At 35.8% G+C, this 18,985-nt stretch overlaps 1 protein-coding gene across 1 annotated transcript; it reads left to right on the forward strand.

Moving 5' to 3' along the window:
* Positions 1–884: 884 nt before the first annotated feature.
* LOC109828011 (LIMR family protein Os06g0128200-like) lies at positions 885–18,985 on the forward strand. Its single transcript, XM_020395039.1, is given in 15 exon segments — positions 885–1,197; positions 1,199–1,308; positions 1,396–1,481; positions 2,797–2,915; positions 8,007–8,117; positions 9,045–9,143; positions 9,265–9,387; positions 14,869–14,931; positions 15,014–15,078; positions 16,840–16,949; positions 17,051–17,165; positions 17,264–17,329; positions 18,149–18,259; positions 18,390–18,456; positions 18,553–18,985. Coding segments are annotated over 15 exon segments (1,524 nt in total). The 5' UTR covers positions 885–966; the 3' UTR covers positions 18,601–18,985.

An 18,985-nucleotide genomic window follows, 5' to 3' on the forward strand; every position in this document is an offset into this window, starting at 1 on the left:
AATAGTAATAATAAACCATATCTAATCGTGTACGCAGCTGCAATTGACGAGATTAAAGAGCGGGGCTGCATCTTCATTAAGACGCCGTTTGGTTGGTTTCCTAAAAACCAAGAAAAGGAAATCGGTACAAGGAAACCAATAAAATAATATTTTTATCCATTTTCATTCCTAAAACTCATCCACAACATCCAATAAAATAATATTTTTATCCTCTAACTCATCTCATTTCATCTCATTTACCTTTAAAAATAAACCAAACACAAGAAATGTGTCACATCATCCAACTCATCACATCTCATTTTATCTCATTTTTAAAAATCACACACATCATCCAATAATATTGTGACAACTCATATCATCTAATTAAACATTCCTTTCCATCCATTCTCTTAAAAAAAACAAGAAATTAATTTCCTTAAGTATGTGTCACATCATCCAATAATATACCTCTAACTCATCTCATCTCATCTCATCTCATCTCATCTATTTTCTTATTTTTAAAAATGAACCAAACACAAACAACCTAAAACATCATCCAATAATATAACTCCAATTCATTTCCTTAGTTTTTTAACCAACCAAACAACCTCAAAACAAGTTTTTTTTAAAAAAATCACTTACAAGGTGACAACTCATCTCATCTCATCTCCTATTCTATAGTTTTCTTCTTTTTTAAGCCAACCAAACAACCTCAAAACAATTATTATAGGAAATAGGTTTTCTATTCTTTGATTTCCTAATTTTTTTTCCGAAACGAACAGCCCCTTAAAAAAAAAAATTTCATATGAAAAAGAAACCTCCTTGCTGTAAACAGGCCAACTGGATGCCAGCCTGGCCCTTGGACACCGACTTGGGTCCATCACCAAACTCCTCCTTTCCCCCTTTTCCACTCTCCTCCTTCTGTTCGAAATCTCCCCCCACACACAAAAAAAAAAAAAACCTAATTCCCCAAATTCACCTCAAAAAATGGGGGATTTCAACCTAGCCCTTGTGATCGTCGCCGCCGTCGTCTGCGTCCTCGTCGTCCTCTTCAACATCTACCTCCTCGTCAACTACCAGCACCCCGACGACGTCAACCAAGCCTACTTCCCCAAGCTCGTCGTCGTCGCCGGGCTCTCCCATATCCATCCTCATGCTCCCGCCGACGTCGCCAACCGCCAAGCTTGCCGCACGCCATCTACAAACGGCGCCTGCGACCGTCACGCTCCCGATGAAGACGCTGTGGCTCGTCGTTTACATTGTTGATGCTGTGCTCGTGTTCTTCTTCATCCCGTTCGCGATGTTCTACTATGAAGGGGACCAGGACAAGTACGGTGGTTGTCGGCGGTGATCCTAGGGTTAGGGTTTGGGGCGAAAGTTTGGCTTCTGATTGATTGGGTGTTTGGCATCTTGTAGGAGCGTGGCGAAGAGGCTGAGGAGTGCGCTGCTGTGGGTTCTGGCTTCGGCTGTTGTTTGCGCGCTCGCGCTTGGGATTCTCTATGGTTGGTGAAATTTCTTATTTCTGTTTGATTTTGTTCTGCATTGTTGTTGAATGTTTTTGATTACTTGTCTTAATTCTTTAGTATCTATGTTGGCTCTTAATGCATGAAAGATGGGTTTTTGTAAGGTTTCAGTGGCTTTAGAGTTTAATAGGTTGAAGACATTGCACACTTATTAATCGGGATTGTACATTATTAGAACCCTTTATGTCGGCCGTTGCACATAAGAGGTCTTTTTTTTTGGGGTATAAAATGCTAGCTTTATTCAATACCAAAAACGTCAATGGTCATATGAACTCAAATGTACAAAACTCATACGTCTAAAAATTACAACCCCAAAAATCTAACAGCACTACAAACACATCCATTCTATTTATCAAAACAAGAAACAGAGGAAGGCCACTTAAAACCATCTATATATATGCAAACACCCCGTACAACATATGAACTCTCTTAAGCTTCTCCCTCTTTTAAGCAGAACCTGAGCGTTATTTCTGCTAGAAAAATCTGTACAAGTATCCCACTGTCCCAACGACATTCTGCAACCCAACCAATATTTCAAACTTATCAAACAAACTCGGGAGAAATGCACAATCTCCTACGCCACTCTATTCTGTACAGTATCAGAAATGTTTTGAATTCTACTAAGCTGTATCCTTTAAAATTTCAAACATTACAAAATATTCTGAAAAATGCCCTCAACATCGATATTAGCTCTTCTAAAAACAATCTCATTCCTTGTTGGCCACAACATATAAACAGAAATCTCTAAAAAATTTGAGCTTTTGAGCCTTTACCACTCCATTTCCTTAATAAAAGGGTTTTTTGAGGGTTGGTATTACTGGAAATTTAGTTGTCACCTGATGGGCCTGAAAATTGAAATACCATAGTTGTAATTGNAACGTGGAAACTGATGTTTAAGCTGTAGTAGGACTTCTATATTTTTCTCCCACTAGGTTTCTACAAGTTAAATGCCTCCTGGTATTGGTCCATTAGAGGCATCTAGTGACATGTAATGGACCTAAATGTGGCCTTATGCTAAGGAACTATTTTAGTCTGGGTGTGGTGTGGGTGTAACAGGAGAAATTAGTTTTAGTTTGGGTGTTGTTGTCTGTCTCATTTTTTTATTCTCTCTTGTTCACTTGCATTTTTCGTTTGAAAGGGGACAAATCGGTCATGTATAACTTTGTAAGGATCTCCCAAACAGGGACTAGTCATTATGGAACATTGAACATGCTATTATTGTCAAAATTACTTTGTTTGGACTGCTTCTTTTTCAGTTATGCTTTCTACTTAATATGTTATCTTTGAATAACAGGGCTCATAGGTAAAGTGGACTTCACAGTTAGGCACCTTTCTTCATCTGCAACAAGCTTCCCGAGTACCTGGTCTGAGTTCTCAAGCAGCCAACCTTGTATTGGTCAATCTGCTCGTCAGGTTCTTCTTTTTCTCTCCTTAGGTGGAGTTAGATTTCTTTCTTTGGATTATTAGCATAGTGTGTCACGATAGTATGGAAAGCAATGAGAAAGTAGAGTTTGGTCAAATTTGCTCATTAGGCTTCATTTTGCTTGATGGAGTAAGATACTAGGATATGTATATGTATATGTATATGTATATGTATACACACATATACAAACAACAGCAAAAACCAAGTATTTATCCCAAATGTTCGGGGTCGGCTACATGAATCCTATCTTTCCATTCCATTTTATTATGAGTCATCTCCTCCGTTAAGTTAGTCCTAATCATATCATTCTTAATTGTTTCTAACTAAGTCATTCTAGGTCTACCTCTGGATCTCCTAGCCCCATTAACTCTAATATTATCGTTTTTCCTAATCAGTGCACTAAGGAGTCTTCGTTGTACATGACCAAACCATCTTAATATGTTCTCTCTCATTTTATCCTCAATAGGAGTAATCTCTAATTTACTACGAATGCGCTAATTTCTTATCCTATCTTTTAATGTATACCCATAAGACCATCGCAACATTCTCATTTCTGGTACATTTATTTTTTAAACATGTTTTTTAATTACCCAACACTCTTGACCCATAAAGCATAGCTAGTCTTATAACCATCCTTTAGAATTTTTCCTTTAGTTTCATTGGTATTCTACGATCACATAAGACTCCCAAAGTACTCTTCCATTTTAACCATCCTAACTTGATTCGATGCACAATATCATTCTCTATCTCACCATTATCCTAATGATTAATCCTAAATAGCGAAAATGATTAGTTTTAAGTATTTCTTGGTCATCAATATGTACCACAGGCTCTCTTCTTTTCCTAAGTTTACTAAAAATGCACACCATATATTTTGTTTTTGTTCTACTAATTCTAAACCTTTAGATTCAAGAGCTTGTATCCATCTTTCTACTTTAGAAATAATGTTTCTTCTAGTTTCGTCAACTAATACTTTATCATCGGCAAATAACATACACCTTGGGATTTTATCCTGAATATGCTTAGTAAGTTGATCCATAACTAATGCAAAAAGATAAAGACTTAAAAGCTGATCCTTGGTGTAAACCTATGTGTCACGCCCCGCTTCCCAAAATATCAGGGAATCGAAACGTGAACAAGCCCGCGATGTATTAGACTGAGGAGAAATAAGTACTAGATTCTTTCTGCTCAATCTAATACGCTAAGCGTCAAGCAAATATAAAACGAAGGCACAGGTCCCCGATCACAGTAGCGAGAATATGATAAACAACTCAGAACAAAATAATACATATCACAACTGGAACATCATCCCAGACATAATATTCGGGCCAAACATGCCTTTATACAAAACTATCTGAATGAAATGCTGGAAAAATATAAAATACAACGATCCGACAGAAAATAAAAATACTACAAAAGTAAACTAGGATCAACTAACTAAAAGAGGTAACTAAGCTTCAACTTATTCTTTTGCTTCGTCTGCAAAATCTTTCTGCGGAGGATCCTTTGGCTCCTGTACTACTCCGAACTGTAGCTGTTCGTCCTCTAAATCTGACGTATATTCCGAGAAAAAGGAGTACGTCAGCGTGCATGGCACACGGCAAGATCCCAAAAGGAAGAATAGAAACGGTCGTGCGACCAATGCAATAATGGTAATAACAATGAAAACATGCAACTGAAATACTAATAATCTAAATATAATTTACTATTAGAATAGAATAATCAGAATAATCCAAGGAAATCAACCAAGTAACAAGTCGATCATGCAGCTAGCGATCAGAATAATCATCCAAGCACAGGGTCATACACTAGATGGAATTAATACTTAAAAATCTACAACTCGAGACGAAGTACGTCGAGCGAAATAATCCAAACAAGAAAATCTTTATGTATATACCATATGTCTCAAACTGTAGATAATTAAATATTAATCCCAATCTATTTATGAAAAGAAACATAACTGGTTCGTATCTCACAAGAATTCATACATAGCCAAGAAACGAGGTCATGTAACTAGCCATCCTATAACAGGTCGTTGGTTCACATCTCACACAGAGTCAACGCTCATATCAACGGATAACTGACTGTTCATAAATCCCCTACGTGCACCTAATACACTGTTACACAAGATCGGTCAGAGGGTTACACGTAATCCGATTTCAGTCTGGTCCGAACTCAAGCTAAACTCGGGTGAATGTTAAAATCACGGACCAAAGTGACTACACAAGCTTCATTTTGACCCAACAAACCAACCCCAATGCTACACAAGAACAAGATCATGAGGTAGAGCCTGGAAGATACATCAACAGTCTTATCCGATCACATGAACACGGACTTTCCCATCCCAACTCTTCTCGTTTTGCTAAGTCAACACAACACATTTCTCTAGGTCACGCAAGGCTACTACGGTCATGACTACTAACGGTTGTCAAACACAACCAGAAATAAAGAATACGATTGATCATGTACGATAATATCAAGGCATATCACATAATTAAGAATTAGAAATCATAAAATTGTTCTAAAATAATCTTCTGAAATAATAAATTCTTTTAATTAAGAATCAGAAATAAATTTATTTACTTCAAGATAATTCCTTTTACAATTTAAATTCTTTTAATTTAATTTCAAAATAATCTATTTTTCCAAAATAAGTTCTTTTCTCATTATAATAATTCTAAAAATAATCTTTTAAAATAATAAATTCATAAATTCAAAAATAATCTTTTTATAAGATAAATTCTCATTAATTCAAAATAGTCTATAAATTTTTTAAAAAAAATATTTAGCATTCTAAAATAATTTCTTCCACAAGATAATTTCTAAAAATTATTATAATTATTCTAAAATGATTCTTTTTCCAAGATAATTCCTTTTAAATTATTATAATTTTCCTAAAATGATTTCATTCTTAAATAAATTCTTTTTAATTAATATAATTATCTAAAAATGATTCCGCTATCGAAATAATTCTTTTAATTTATCATAATTATTCTAAAAATACTAATTGCCATTTTATTATGATTTATCTAATATTATTCATCAAACAATCCCACGTAGATAATTATTAACTGATCTAAAATTTTAGATAATTCATAATAAATACAAAATTTAGTTCTGAGCAAGTGGGATCTTACCTTGGGTATATCGTGGATCGTAATGGGGGTCGTCGGGTGGTTGCACAGCGTTACGACAGGTTTTGCGGAATCGACGGCTAAAATTACAATTAGAGTGTTAATGCGACGTGTGATATTCAAACGAGTATAACGAGGTGTAGATAGGGAGCCCAAGTGAAAGGAATATACCGTGTGGTAGACAACACGAAGGGCTACGCACCGGCGAAGGAATCGACGAAAACGGAGGTCGAAGTTGGTCGGAAAACGCGCGCGAAGTTGGCTCCGAACTACAATTTTCTGCAGTGAGTTCACTGATTTGGGCTCGTCGGCGGCGGGACTGCTGGAGTTTGTTGGCGTGATGGGGGTGGCCTACAGGTTTGGGACAGCGCGACAACGTTGGGTGACAACGGGGTGGTTGGCGCGATGGCTCGACGACGACGGAGGAGCTCGGAGGCGTTGTCGACGCAAAACATGAGGGCGATGAAGGCTATTTGGGCGTCAGGGATTTGAAGAGGAGCTGGAGCTGGGGAGTTGGGCGGCGAATGAGGGGAGCTCGGCGGGCGTGGTGGCAGGTCTGCAGGCGACGGTCAAGGGGCGAGCACGACGATGGCGTGAGGGGCTGGACGCCGGGTTGGCTGGTTGAAGCCTGGGCTCGGGTGAGCCAAGGGTAGCGGGAGGGGTGTGGTTGGCGCGGGTTGAAGGGTGAAGCTAGAGAAGGGGGCGGTGATAGGCGGCAAGTCCTGGGGAGGCTCGCGATGAGGGGAGAGGAGCTGAGGCGAAGCGGCTTGGCTGGGCCTGGGGGACAGAGGAGGAAGGGGCCTGACCGTGACTGGTGGCGAACCAGCGGGCAGACGGGGGCGTCAGTGGCGAGCTGGGCGCGGAACTTGGAAGGCTGCTCGCTGGGTTCAGGGCGTCAGAGCTCGGGTGGCGAGCTGGAGGCGACGATCAGGGGCGGCGGAGCTGCGCTGGTGGAGCGTCGGGTGGAAGAGGAGAGGGCGATGGTGATGAATGGAGAGAGAGGAGAGAACGTGGGAAGAGAGAAGAGAGAGAGAGGGCTGTGGTTTTCTTGGGGAGAAAGAGAGAGATTAAGAAAGAGAGAGGCTGAATAAGTGAGGAGAGAGCGAAAAATGTGAGAATGATAAGAGAAGAGAAAAATGGAGAGTGAGATTGAGTGTGAGCTGAGTGTGTGATAAATTAATAGAGGGGGGAGAGAGGAATCTCAAGGGGAGAAGCACGAGGAAGGGATTAGGGGAGGAAAAGCACATGGAGGAGTGAGGTGAGTTTGTCGTGAGGTGAGGGAAAAGAAGTGGCATGGATGAACGAGAAATAGAGTGAAGAGTACAGCAGGGAAAAACACAGGGGAAATACCACTTTAAATAATAATTAAAAGTATTAGAAAATTTATTTCAAATAAATTATTAAAATTTATAGTCAAAGATAATAATAATAACAATAACAATAATGAATAATTAACTATAATTTAAAAGTTTTACGAAACAATTATTTATAATTAGCAAAATTATAAAATAAAATATAAACTTTTTTAAATCATAGAAAATTCTAGAGAAATTTGAAAATACAAATACTCTTTTAGAAAATCATATTTAATATTTAAATAGCCAAAAAAAAATTATTTGAAACCCTGTATTGGAACAATTTACCGATTCATGTAGCACGTAAGTGGTAATAGGAAATGGTTTATTATTTCTTCTTTTACTCTATTGTTAATCTATCATCATATATATATAATATATATATATATAAAATAGTATATATATATATAATATATATATATATATATATATATTATATATATATATATATATATATACGTGTGTGTGTATACACACACACACACACATATAGTAATTGTTAGCCATGTACAGGTTTTATTTGGTATAACTCTGTTTTCATCATAGCTGGTGTTCCTCATTATTCTTGCTACTTAGTCAATTGTGATTGCAGTGTGATGCATACACAGCAAGCCCTTCTTCAGAAACCACATGGACAATGCGTGCCACTTTTCCAGAATATGTTGTGGCTCTTGCAACAATCGTTGGATCAGTACTTTTCACAGTATGTTTTGAATCTTAATTATTTTCTTTTCAGGGAAAGTTTTCAACTTAGAATAATGTTAAGATATACAAACTTTGCAATTTTCCTTGAAGGAAATTCTTTGACAACTTTTAATATTTATGTTGCAAGACAAATCCTTGTGATGTATGCACTTGTGTTTGATATGGAGAAATTGTAGCATACTAGCAGTACAAATCTCTTGTGCTAGATACATTGTGCCATTTTGGTAGTAATTTTTCAAACTAAGTTGGTAGTGTGTTATGAATTATATACTAAGAATCATGGAGATGGATGAGATGTTAATTCTTTGAAACATAAGACAAGACACACGAACACCCTGACATGACCCTAGGTCCTAGGACATTTAAATGACAGAGAGTGCATATGTCTATAACTATATATAGACATGTCTATTCATCCAAAAGCCAAAATGAGATGCTGTAAACTTTGACCCGTCACACATTTATTATGACCCTGCAAAGGGGTACTCTTTATTCTTCAACTATTCTATGGAATAGTTCGGTAATCTCACTTTTTATCTTGAAACCTATCTTAAATTATCATTGCTTTATACAATTCAACGGTGGCATTTTCCCCTAAAATTTTTGATATATAATGAAATAAATATATCAAAGATAGGAAATAATCAAAGAAGTTTATCAGAAATATAAAACGTGTTTAAGAAGTGACCTGTAACTGTCTTGAATTAAATATACGCTATATAAAAGATATAATCAAGGACACTTGAGGAGTATTCAAGAATTCTGTCCTTATCAACTTGTTAGACACACTTACAGTTTCATCATAAAAGTTCCCATTCTACAACGTTGCATGCCTAGGAGTAATGTTGACATACCATTGCAAATGTTCATATCTAATTGCAAATCTCTGATATGACGAGTATTGTTCTTGGTAATCTATTCTTAGATATTTGGAGGTGTTGGCATTGCTTGCTTTCCTTTGGGACTCATCTTTTCATTCATACGACGCCCCAAGGCAGTTATCACTCGCTCACAGTATATAAAGGTCGGTGGTTGTGATATATCCTATTACGTCATCATGTTTTTAGTAACAAGAGCAAACATCTGTTAATGGATAGTCAGATGGCACATGAATCATCTTGACTTTATTCCTTGAGTTTCTGCAGGAGGCGACTGAACTTGGGAAGAAAGCTAGAGAACTGAAGAAAGCTGCTGAAGCCCTTCATCAGGAGGAGAGAAGTGGTTCGAAAGGGAGAAAATGGCGCAAAAATGTGAAGGCAATTGAAAAGGTATAACATGACTGAATTTTGTTCTCTAGTAACTATGGCCGTTTACCTAACTATTTTTCATAGTTTTATTACTATGAGCTACGCAGAATTTTGAATCTTACACCCTATATATATATATATATATATATATATATATATATAATTAATATATATATATATATATATATATATAATATATAAGAGAGAGAGAGAGAGAGAGAGAGAGAGAGAGGCAAAACTTGTATCAACTTAAATGGAAAAATAGAGCAAAAGTTATCCCCCCCCACCAAAATTTTTTAGCCACTCATTTAACAGAGATCCTTAAGGGGCATAGATTATGAAAATATTTTTTATTAATAAAATGAGTGGTTGGAGTTTGGATGACAAAAAATTCAACTTAAGTTGATAGGAGTCTTACCTCTCTCAAAATCTTCTCTCTCCGTCTCTCATCATCTCTCTCTCTCTATATATATTATATATATATATATATATAATATATATATATATATATAGATATATGAAATCATTAATAATGTAAAAAGGAATGGAAATTACCCATTTCTGGAGTAGTGAGAACCATAATGTTCCACCAAGTTTTAGCAAATGTATTATTCAAGAGGTTATACATCCAAGAAATTAGGCAATTATTCCTAATCAGAAATTACCATTGGTAAAAGCTCTGAATACCAAGGAAGTATATTACTTTAACTATTGGGACTACAAATAGGCATTGTATAATGTGTTCTTATATCAGAACCCTAAAAACAAGCATACTTGGTTAATCAAGATTTGTCCGGAAGCCCTTCATAAAGGCTTGCCAGCATGGTTCTATCATTGGTGGAAAACTTATGGTGTTAAAATTAGTATAATTCCAAAACCGATCATGAAGTTATACTCAGTGTGGGTTGATTCTTATCCATTCATCTCAAAGATGGATGAAAGACAGATTATAGATGGCTTATGTCTTACTCACTTCTTTGCTGAAGCGGAAATTCTGTGGATTTGGACTTGATTATTTGAAACTAGTTATATTGTTTCTCATCTACCAATTTTACAGAGAAAATTTTATTGTAGATGGTGGAATGACATCAGTCTAGAAGAAAAAGTAAAACAGATAGAAAAAATTATTCAAAAGAATACTGCTATTCTTGAGACTCATATGACTCAAGAAATTCAGAAAGAAAATCTAATACTAAAAATAACAAAAATGATGAGAAGGAAATACCCTCAGAATTCCGAATCAGAGATCCAACAAAAATGTCTAAAATATTTTAAGAGACAATTCTTTAAGGCTTTCGATAATAGTGATACTAAAAGCCACATTTTTATGGGAGATGATACTCCTATACAAGATGCTCAAGACCCAGATGATATGTGGGCCGAAGTAATGGGAATTCTTGAAGTTAATATGCCAGACCTTAAAGGTAAAAGCCCAGCTTCATAAGTAACCAGTTCTAGATTGAGCCTCAGAGAGCCGTCTAGAATAATTTAAAAAAAAAACTACTTTAAAAATAGAAAGAATGCTACTATGTTGCAGATTATTATAAAAATCTAGCACAAGATACTGTCATTTTATATAGCAGGCTTAAAAAGAGTGCTAAACCATGGTCTGAGCAACATACTGCTGCAGTTAGAAAAATTAAAGCAAATGTCAAATGCTTACCATGTATACATCTAGCCAATATGCATTGGTTTAAAATTGTAGAAACTGATGCATTCAATATTGGATATGGTGGAATTCTAAAGCAATTAGATCCTCAAAATAACAAGGAACAATTAGTCAGATTTACATCTGGAAAGTGAGATAAAGCTCAATATAATTATTCTACAATAAAGAAATAAATGCTTTTTATTATTAAATGCTTCTCTAAATTTAGAGATGATATTTTAAACCAAGAATTCTTACTAAGAATTGATTGTAGTTCTGCTAAAAGCATAATTGAAAAAGAAGTTAAGAATTTAGTCTCTAAGCAAATATTTGCTAAATGGCAGGCAAAATTATTAAAATAGTTTTTTTTAAAAAGTTATTCTAGACGGTTCCCCGAGGCTTAATCTAGAACTGGTTACTTATAAAGTTGGGCTTTTACCTTTAAGGTCTGGCATATTAACTTCAAGGATTGCCATTGCTTCGGCCCACATATCATCTGGGTCTTGAACATCTTGTATAGCAGTATCATCTCCCATAGAACTGTGGCTTTTAGTATCACTAGTATCGAAAGCCTCAAAGAATTGTCTTTTAAAATATTCTAGACATTTTTGTTGGATCTCTGATTCAAAATTTTGAGGTTATTTCCTTCTCATCATTTTTGCTATTTTTAGCATTTGATTTTCTTTCTGAATTTCTTGAGTCATATGAGTCTCAAGAATAGCAGTATTCTTTTGAATAATTTTTTCTATCAGCTTTGCTTTTTCTTCTAGACTGATGTCATTCCACCATCTACAATAAAATTTTCTCTGTAAAATTGGTAGATAAGAAACAGTATAACTAGTTTCAAATGATCAAGTCCAAATCCACGGAATTTCTGCTTGAGCAAAGAAGTGGGTAAGACATAAGCCATCTATAATCTGACTTTCATCCGTCTTTGAGATGAGTGGATAAGAATCAACCCACACTGAGTATAACTTTATGATCGGTTCTGGAATTATACTAATTTCAACACCATAAGTTTTCCGCCAATGATAGAACCATGCTGGCAAGCCTTTATGAATGGCTTCCGGACAAATCTTGATTAACCAAGTATGCTTGTTTTTAGAGTTCTGATATAGTCCAAATAAAAATGCTCGAAGGAGTTATACTCCGACTCAGCCCAACACATGACGCACTATTGCTAAGAAACATAATTCCAGCAGTCCATCTCAAGCCTTTTATAAAGGTACAAATGATTTAATATCTCAGGAACATATTCCTGAACCATTTACTTCAATTGTCAAAAAAGAAGTAGAATGGACAGAGAAAAAGACTTCTGAAACTATTCTGTATCTAGAACAAGTGGATATTCCAATAATGAATGATCCTGATAAAATTCGTCAGGAATATCTAAACGAAAATTACTATCCAACTCTATCTTTAAAATCAAGAGCTTGGATGAAGACATTAATAATGCAAAAAGGAATGGAAATTACCCATTTCTGGAGTAGTGAGAATCATAATGTTCCACCAAGTTTTAGCAAATGTATTATTATTCAAGAGGTTATACATCCAAGAAACTGGGTAATTAATCCTAATCAGGAATTACCATTGGTGAAAGCTCAGAATACCAAGGAAGTATATTATTTTAACTATTAGGACTGCAGACAGACATTTTATAATGTGTTCTTATATCAGAACCCTAAAAACAAGCATACTTGGTTAATCAAGATTCGTCCGGAAGCCCTTCATAAAGGCTTGCCAGCATAGTTCTATCATTGGTGGGAAACTTATGGTGTTGAAATCAGTATAATTTCAGAACCGATCATGAAGTTATACTCAGTGTGGGTTGATTCTCATCCACTCATCTCAAAGATGGATGAAAGCTAAATTATAGATGCCTTATGTCTTATTCACTTATTTGCTGAAGCGGAAATTCCGTGGATTTGGACTTGGTCATTTGAAACTAGTTATACAGTTTCTCATCTACCAGGTTCTGGTGTGTGTGTGTATATAGTATATATATATATATATAATGATAATCTTTATTATAAGGTACATTCAAGGTCAATCTCTTGTAGCTATGTAATCCCACACATTTTGAACAGTTGTCCAACAAGCTAAATTGGGCTTACAGAGTGATAAAATCAGCCTTATTAAATGGGCCAAATTATATATTTGTACAGCGTATTTTTGTGTCTATAGTTGTCTTTCAAACTTCAGCGAAGTTCTTTAGTCATAAGTAATGTTTCCCTTATGATCATCTCTATGGTTATGCAAATACCATGGAGTGAGGTCCATGGCTCTTTATGATAATTGGTAGATAACGAAAACAACACATGATATGTGTACTGGACTCAAGAAGATATACTTCATAGAAGTTCACAATATCATCTTTCATCATCCCTTACCAACCTAAGCATTTCCAAGTCTATACGTGCATAGATAACACAATGTCAAGTTATCATTCCAAAGTTCTAAGTTTATATATTTGCATAACACTTCTCCAATATCAAGTTTTAATATATCTTTTCAAAATAACCATCATCTAAAGCTAGCTGTTCCTATCAGAAAGGTTCACAATATACTACATGATATAATTGCAAATTCAACATCTATATCAGGAAGAGCCCATAAAGCTAACCTAATAATACAGGCGCATATGAAGTCCATCAAGCCTCTTGACTTGTAACTTGTAAGCTCCTTAATTAGTGAACCATGTCAAATCATTTATGTGAAGTAAATGAACGAAGATAAGTGGAATAACAAAAACAGGTACTTGTACCCTTTCCTTCAGAAGTTTGATAATCCCCATAGAGGACATCAAGTTTGTGATTATTAGAGTGTGTAGATCCTGTGTGACATGGGATGCCATTGTAGTAGTTATGCAATGGTTAATGGATTTCTGTTCTATCCTTTTCAAAAGTTTGATAGTCCCAAAAATGAACAAGAATTTATGGTTCAGATACTAAGAGTGAGGTGAAAAATGAAAAGGAAATGTGTAGATCCTGTGTGACATGGGATGCCATTGTAGTATTTATGCAATGGTTAATGGATTTCTGTTCTATCCTTTTCAAAAGTTTGATAGTCCCAATAATGAACAAGAATTTATGGTTCAGATACTAAGAGTGAGGTGAAAAATGAAAAGGAAATGCTCTAATTTAGCACTTAATACCTATCTGGTTTTCATCTTGCATCTCATTAAAGAGATATGGTCAGTGGATGTTTTCCTGGTTAATTCATGTGATCGACTGTTTCATTTACAACTTCCACTTCTATATTAATTGATGATTAGTTCAATGACTGTTCAGAAGTTAAAAAAATCATACATTTTGAATTTAGTGGGTTTAGCACCCAAACTTTGAATCATTATTTCCTTACTGAATTCTTGTTGGAAAAACTGGCACATTATACCACCACTAACCTGTCAATAATTATTTAATTGTTTTTTGGCAAGGCTTTTGATTGACAGCCTATCACTTCTTGACTGATTTGGCCTTATATCTAGTCTGGATTGGCATTGATGAAGGACTATTAGGACAGCAGTGAGATTGGTATCCTTGCTGAGGTGTACTATCACCAGAAAAAGGTTGTTTTGTAGAAAGAAGCCTTGTCAGTTTTTAGCAAGGAGCCTTCCTGTCATATTTTCCTTGATTATATTACACCACTGCAGACAAAACAATTCATTTTCATTGTTGAAAATTCAGTGTCATTCTCTTCATAGTTCATTCTTTTAATTGTTTGCAAAAAAAAATCCAGTCTGCATTTAGTCCTAGATAAATTCTGTTATTGACCAGTGCTTTTCATATATCTGACTGTTCTTTTTTCCATGCTAAGGCGTAAGGAGTATTTCTGTTTGTTATTGCATCTTGTAGGAGTTGCTTCTTCTGGAAGATGATATGAAGGCTTTGGAAGAGATGTATCCTCAAGGAGAAAAGGTAAAAATAACTTATATTTTCTTATTGAATATGTATTTTAGTATTTCCTATCTACTGATTTGTTCTTTGCATTCTTTTACAGGCAGAGACTACTTGGGCATTAACTGTACTGGGGTATCTGGGAAAGCTTATATTGGGAATTTTGGGGTAAGTACTACATTTACTAATGATATTAGTGTATCCTTAGAAAACTTCAGCTTTATCAATCTGAAATTTCTAGTTTGGTGCATTTCAGATAACTGACCAAATTGTCAAGTTTGTATTTCATAGTCTGCACAGGAAACTGTGAGTTTATAAGATGGTTTAAAGCGTGAAATTATTACCTTTTTTTATTTGGGGAACCTAGAACCCAACAAAATCACTGGTCAGAACTATGGTTATTTTGAAATTGTACAGATTGTCATTTTTGACACGAGTTCTAGGGTCAAAGGGAAAGTTCCATTATGGTACAGCTATTCGTGCATTGCAAAAGAAGGTAGTCTCATGTCTCAAGCACATCATGGCACGCCTCACAATGGCCATCAATGGCACCTCTTCCATTCGATCAACCTAAGATCCTGCCATGCAAATCATAAGAATGCTTTAATATTAGTTTGTACTTGGTACTTTATTTTTCCATATGAGGATATAAGCATGTGGAGGTTGGGGTGGGGGCAACATAGTTCTTATTTCTTAAGATATCAGTACATAGAACAAAATTAAATGAAAACTTAGTTCGATAGAACAAAACTAAATGAAAACTTAGTTCAACTTGTCTCGTCATTGAGTACTTGCTTGTTCTCAGAAGATGAACTTTAATTTTCCACCAAATTGGTCAGATGGCTAGCTTGAGCTCTGTCATTTCTCTTGAACCTTTGTTGCTTTTACTTGCATGTGCACTTTGCATTTCGAAGAAAAAAGCAGATGGATCATACATTGTTATCGAGATGTGCGCCCTGGGCGCGGGGCGCTGCGGGCTGGGGCAATTGCGCCCCGCACCAGAGGCAGGGCCTGCACGCACACGAGGCGCGCGCGAGTGCGCCTCGCACGCGCTTGACACCTGCGTCATGTAATAAACTCTTTTCTTCTGTTTTTTTTAAATAATTTACATATTACATATTTACATCATGTAATACTCTTTATTGCTAGTTGCTAATCCGTTCTCCATCTTTTCATGTTTAACTTATAAAAAGAAAACAATAATTAGTAATTTAGTATACTTGTTTGCTAATTGTAACTTCCTTCTCTAATTAGCACGCTAACTAGAAAATTATGAAGATGTAAATATGTAATTGTTACCTCCATTCTCTATATTTTCATGCTAACTAGCAAATAGCAATTAAAAATGCTAACTAAAAAATTATGAACAATCATGTTTTTTTAATCACTTAATTGTTACTTAAGAATACATATATCATATTTTAAATGAAAATACATATTTCTTATTTGTTACTTGCTTGTTTTGTTTCATAGAATTTTGCTTATGTTGGAGATTATCTTGCATTGTGATTTGTGAAAACTTATGAACTTCTCTATGTTATGCATGCTAATTAAGACTCTTTCGTGATTTAGTCGGTGAAATTATATTTCTTGGTCTTTTAATGTGACAATTTATAAACATGTTGCTTATATGCTTCTTTGTCTCATGTTGAAAAATATTAGTTTGAGTTGTGTGCCTCAATTCAGTGAGGCGCGCGCATCGTTGTGCACCTTGCGCATGGTGCGTGTAAGGGGCCTTTGCGCCTTGCGCCTCAATAACAATGGGATCATATCGATACTTTGACCTATTCTCATTTTCTTGATGCACGGATTCACTCCTTTCTTATCTTTACCGTCTTTACGATAATATTGTTTTTTTAATGTTGTGCCTTAGTATTCATCCAGCATCTACTCTGTCAAGGGTGATGAATTAAAAGTCATCTATTTCAGGTTAATTGTTTCAGTGGCTTGGGTTGCACATATTATTATATACTCATTGATCAACCCTCCGCTCTCCCCTTTCTTAAATGAAGTTTTTATCAAATTGGATGATGTCTGGGGTATGTCACTTGAAGCTATATACTCGTTCTTAATTTGAGTACTTTCCTCTCTCTTATGTATGAACCATTTGTCTTGACACCATTTGTATTGATTGAACCAGGTCTGCTAGGTACTGCAGCATTTGCATTTTTCTGTTTCTATCTTTTGATTGCAGTAATTGCCGGAGCTATGATGCTTGGTCTAAGACTAGTGTTTATAACCATTCACCCGATGAAGTAATTACTTATCCACCCTGTTTGCCTGATGGATGTCACCCTATCGTTTTTTAAATAATTTTTTTTCTTGGTTGTTAATTGACTTGCTGTTTTTTCAGGTGGGGAGCAACTTTGATGAATTCTTTCCTTTTTAATGTGGGACTCATCCTTCTTTGCTCCATCAGGTTTGCATGTGAAAGAGTTTCTTTTTAAACAGACACAATCACAAAACTTTATATTAGACATATCCTTCCACCAGAGGCCCCATATGCTGTACCCTTGGACTTGTGGTTTGACAGCATTAAATAAAGATAGGCTACTTCTGCAACCTTATGATGACATGAACTAGCTTCCCTTGAGTTTGGTGTTTTATCTATTGTTTGGGATATCTTCTGGCTAAATTACTTGACATATGATAATATTTTTGTTGCTTGGCATAGGATAGTGATATCTAGATTGTTGGACTTTCTAGTTTCTGGAAGTGTTTGACCTGCATGATAATCCAAGCTAGCACTATTCTATTTTCATGTTCGGCGTGTTTTTTTTTTTGGGGATTGGTGGGGGAGGGCTTAAATTTCCAGTTAAATCAGTTTGTCTGAGGGATCATGTGGATGTTCTAAGAGGCCTGGGCACCTCATTAAGCTGAACAAGTTTTTTTCCTTTTTTCCTTTTTTTTTTTTTTTTTATCGTTCCTGTTTCATAATGCGATGAGTTCTATTTTCTAGAGTTCTTTCATCTGTGAATTAGCATATGGTATCACCTCTATCGGTATTGGATTCAGATAGATGCTACCTGAATAAGAAAATAAGCCTAGAGGTGGCAATATAATTTTGGCGTAAGTACAAAGTATCATCTGCATCTTGAGTGTGCAGTCTTCTTTAATTTTTGAAGAAAGTTACAGTTTGTCCCAGTCATCAAAATCATGGCGTTTGACACCTTTTCACTTATATGGAGACTTGTTCGGGAATGTTATTGGTGATGATAGGAAATGATCTCTTTTGCAGTGTGATTCAGTTCTGTGCTACAGCATTTGCTGCGTACGCACAAGCAACTGCTGCCCAGGAGATATTTGGCCACACTCTACAGTCTCTTCGTGGAATTAAATATCTTTACAAGTAAGTTGTGCTTCATCTCTTATACGAGTCAAAATTGCTAAATATGAAAAAACCAAAGCATTATTCATATGCATGATCTTTGATTCAATCTTTTTTTTAATCACTTTCTAATTTGTTTGCGTATTGACAGGTATAATGTCTTCCAATATGGCTTTGTTGGTCTTGCCATACTGACCATCTTCTATTATGCAGCATTTGTAAGTCATATACGTATGAAACTAGGTCTGTTTATTGTTATCAGAATTGCTATTTTGACGTCGTACTATCTTTCTTCGTTTCCTCGCTTCGCGCAGGGATGGAGGAAGAGGAAACCACGTGCCAGGTTCCAGCTCTCCAGTTAATCATGTATTATTCGATGACTTTGTGAATCAAATTCGATGGAGACTTCTGTGCTGCTTGTTCGCTGGAGTGGTATCGGATTGCAATGTGTCATGAATGTCAAAAATCTTCTGTTGCCTACAACAGAGAGACTGAACATAGTCAATGACGGTGGGAGATTAGCAGTATAGGCTTCATGGATATTTTGATGGGCTGCTTTGCTGCCACATCCTTTGTGTATTGTTATATAGTTATTCAAATTGATTGTTCTACTTACTGCTATCCATTGTATTATTTTTAATCTCGGCCCCATCACCTGTAATTTCTATCCTGACGAAAATGAAGAGTACTACATTATTTGACATGTAATCTATACGTCGAGAATGAAGATTTGTTTTTTTTAATTTA

Source organism: Asparagus officinalis, unplaced genomic scaffold (assembly GCF_001876935.1).
Source record: "Asparagus officinalis unplaced genomic scaffold, Aspof.V1 AsparagusV1_Un633, whole genome shotgun sequence".
Lineage (NCBI taxonomy): Eukaryota > Viridiplantae > Streptophyta > Magnoliopsida > Asparagales > Asparagaceae > Asparagus > Asparagus officinalis.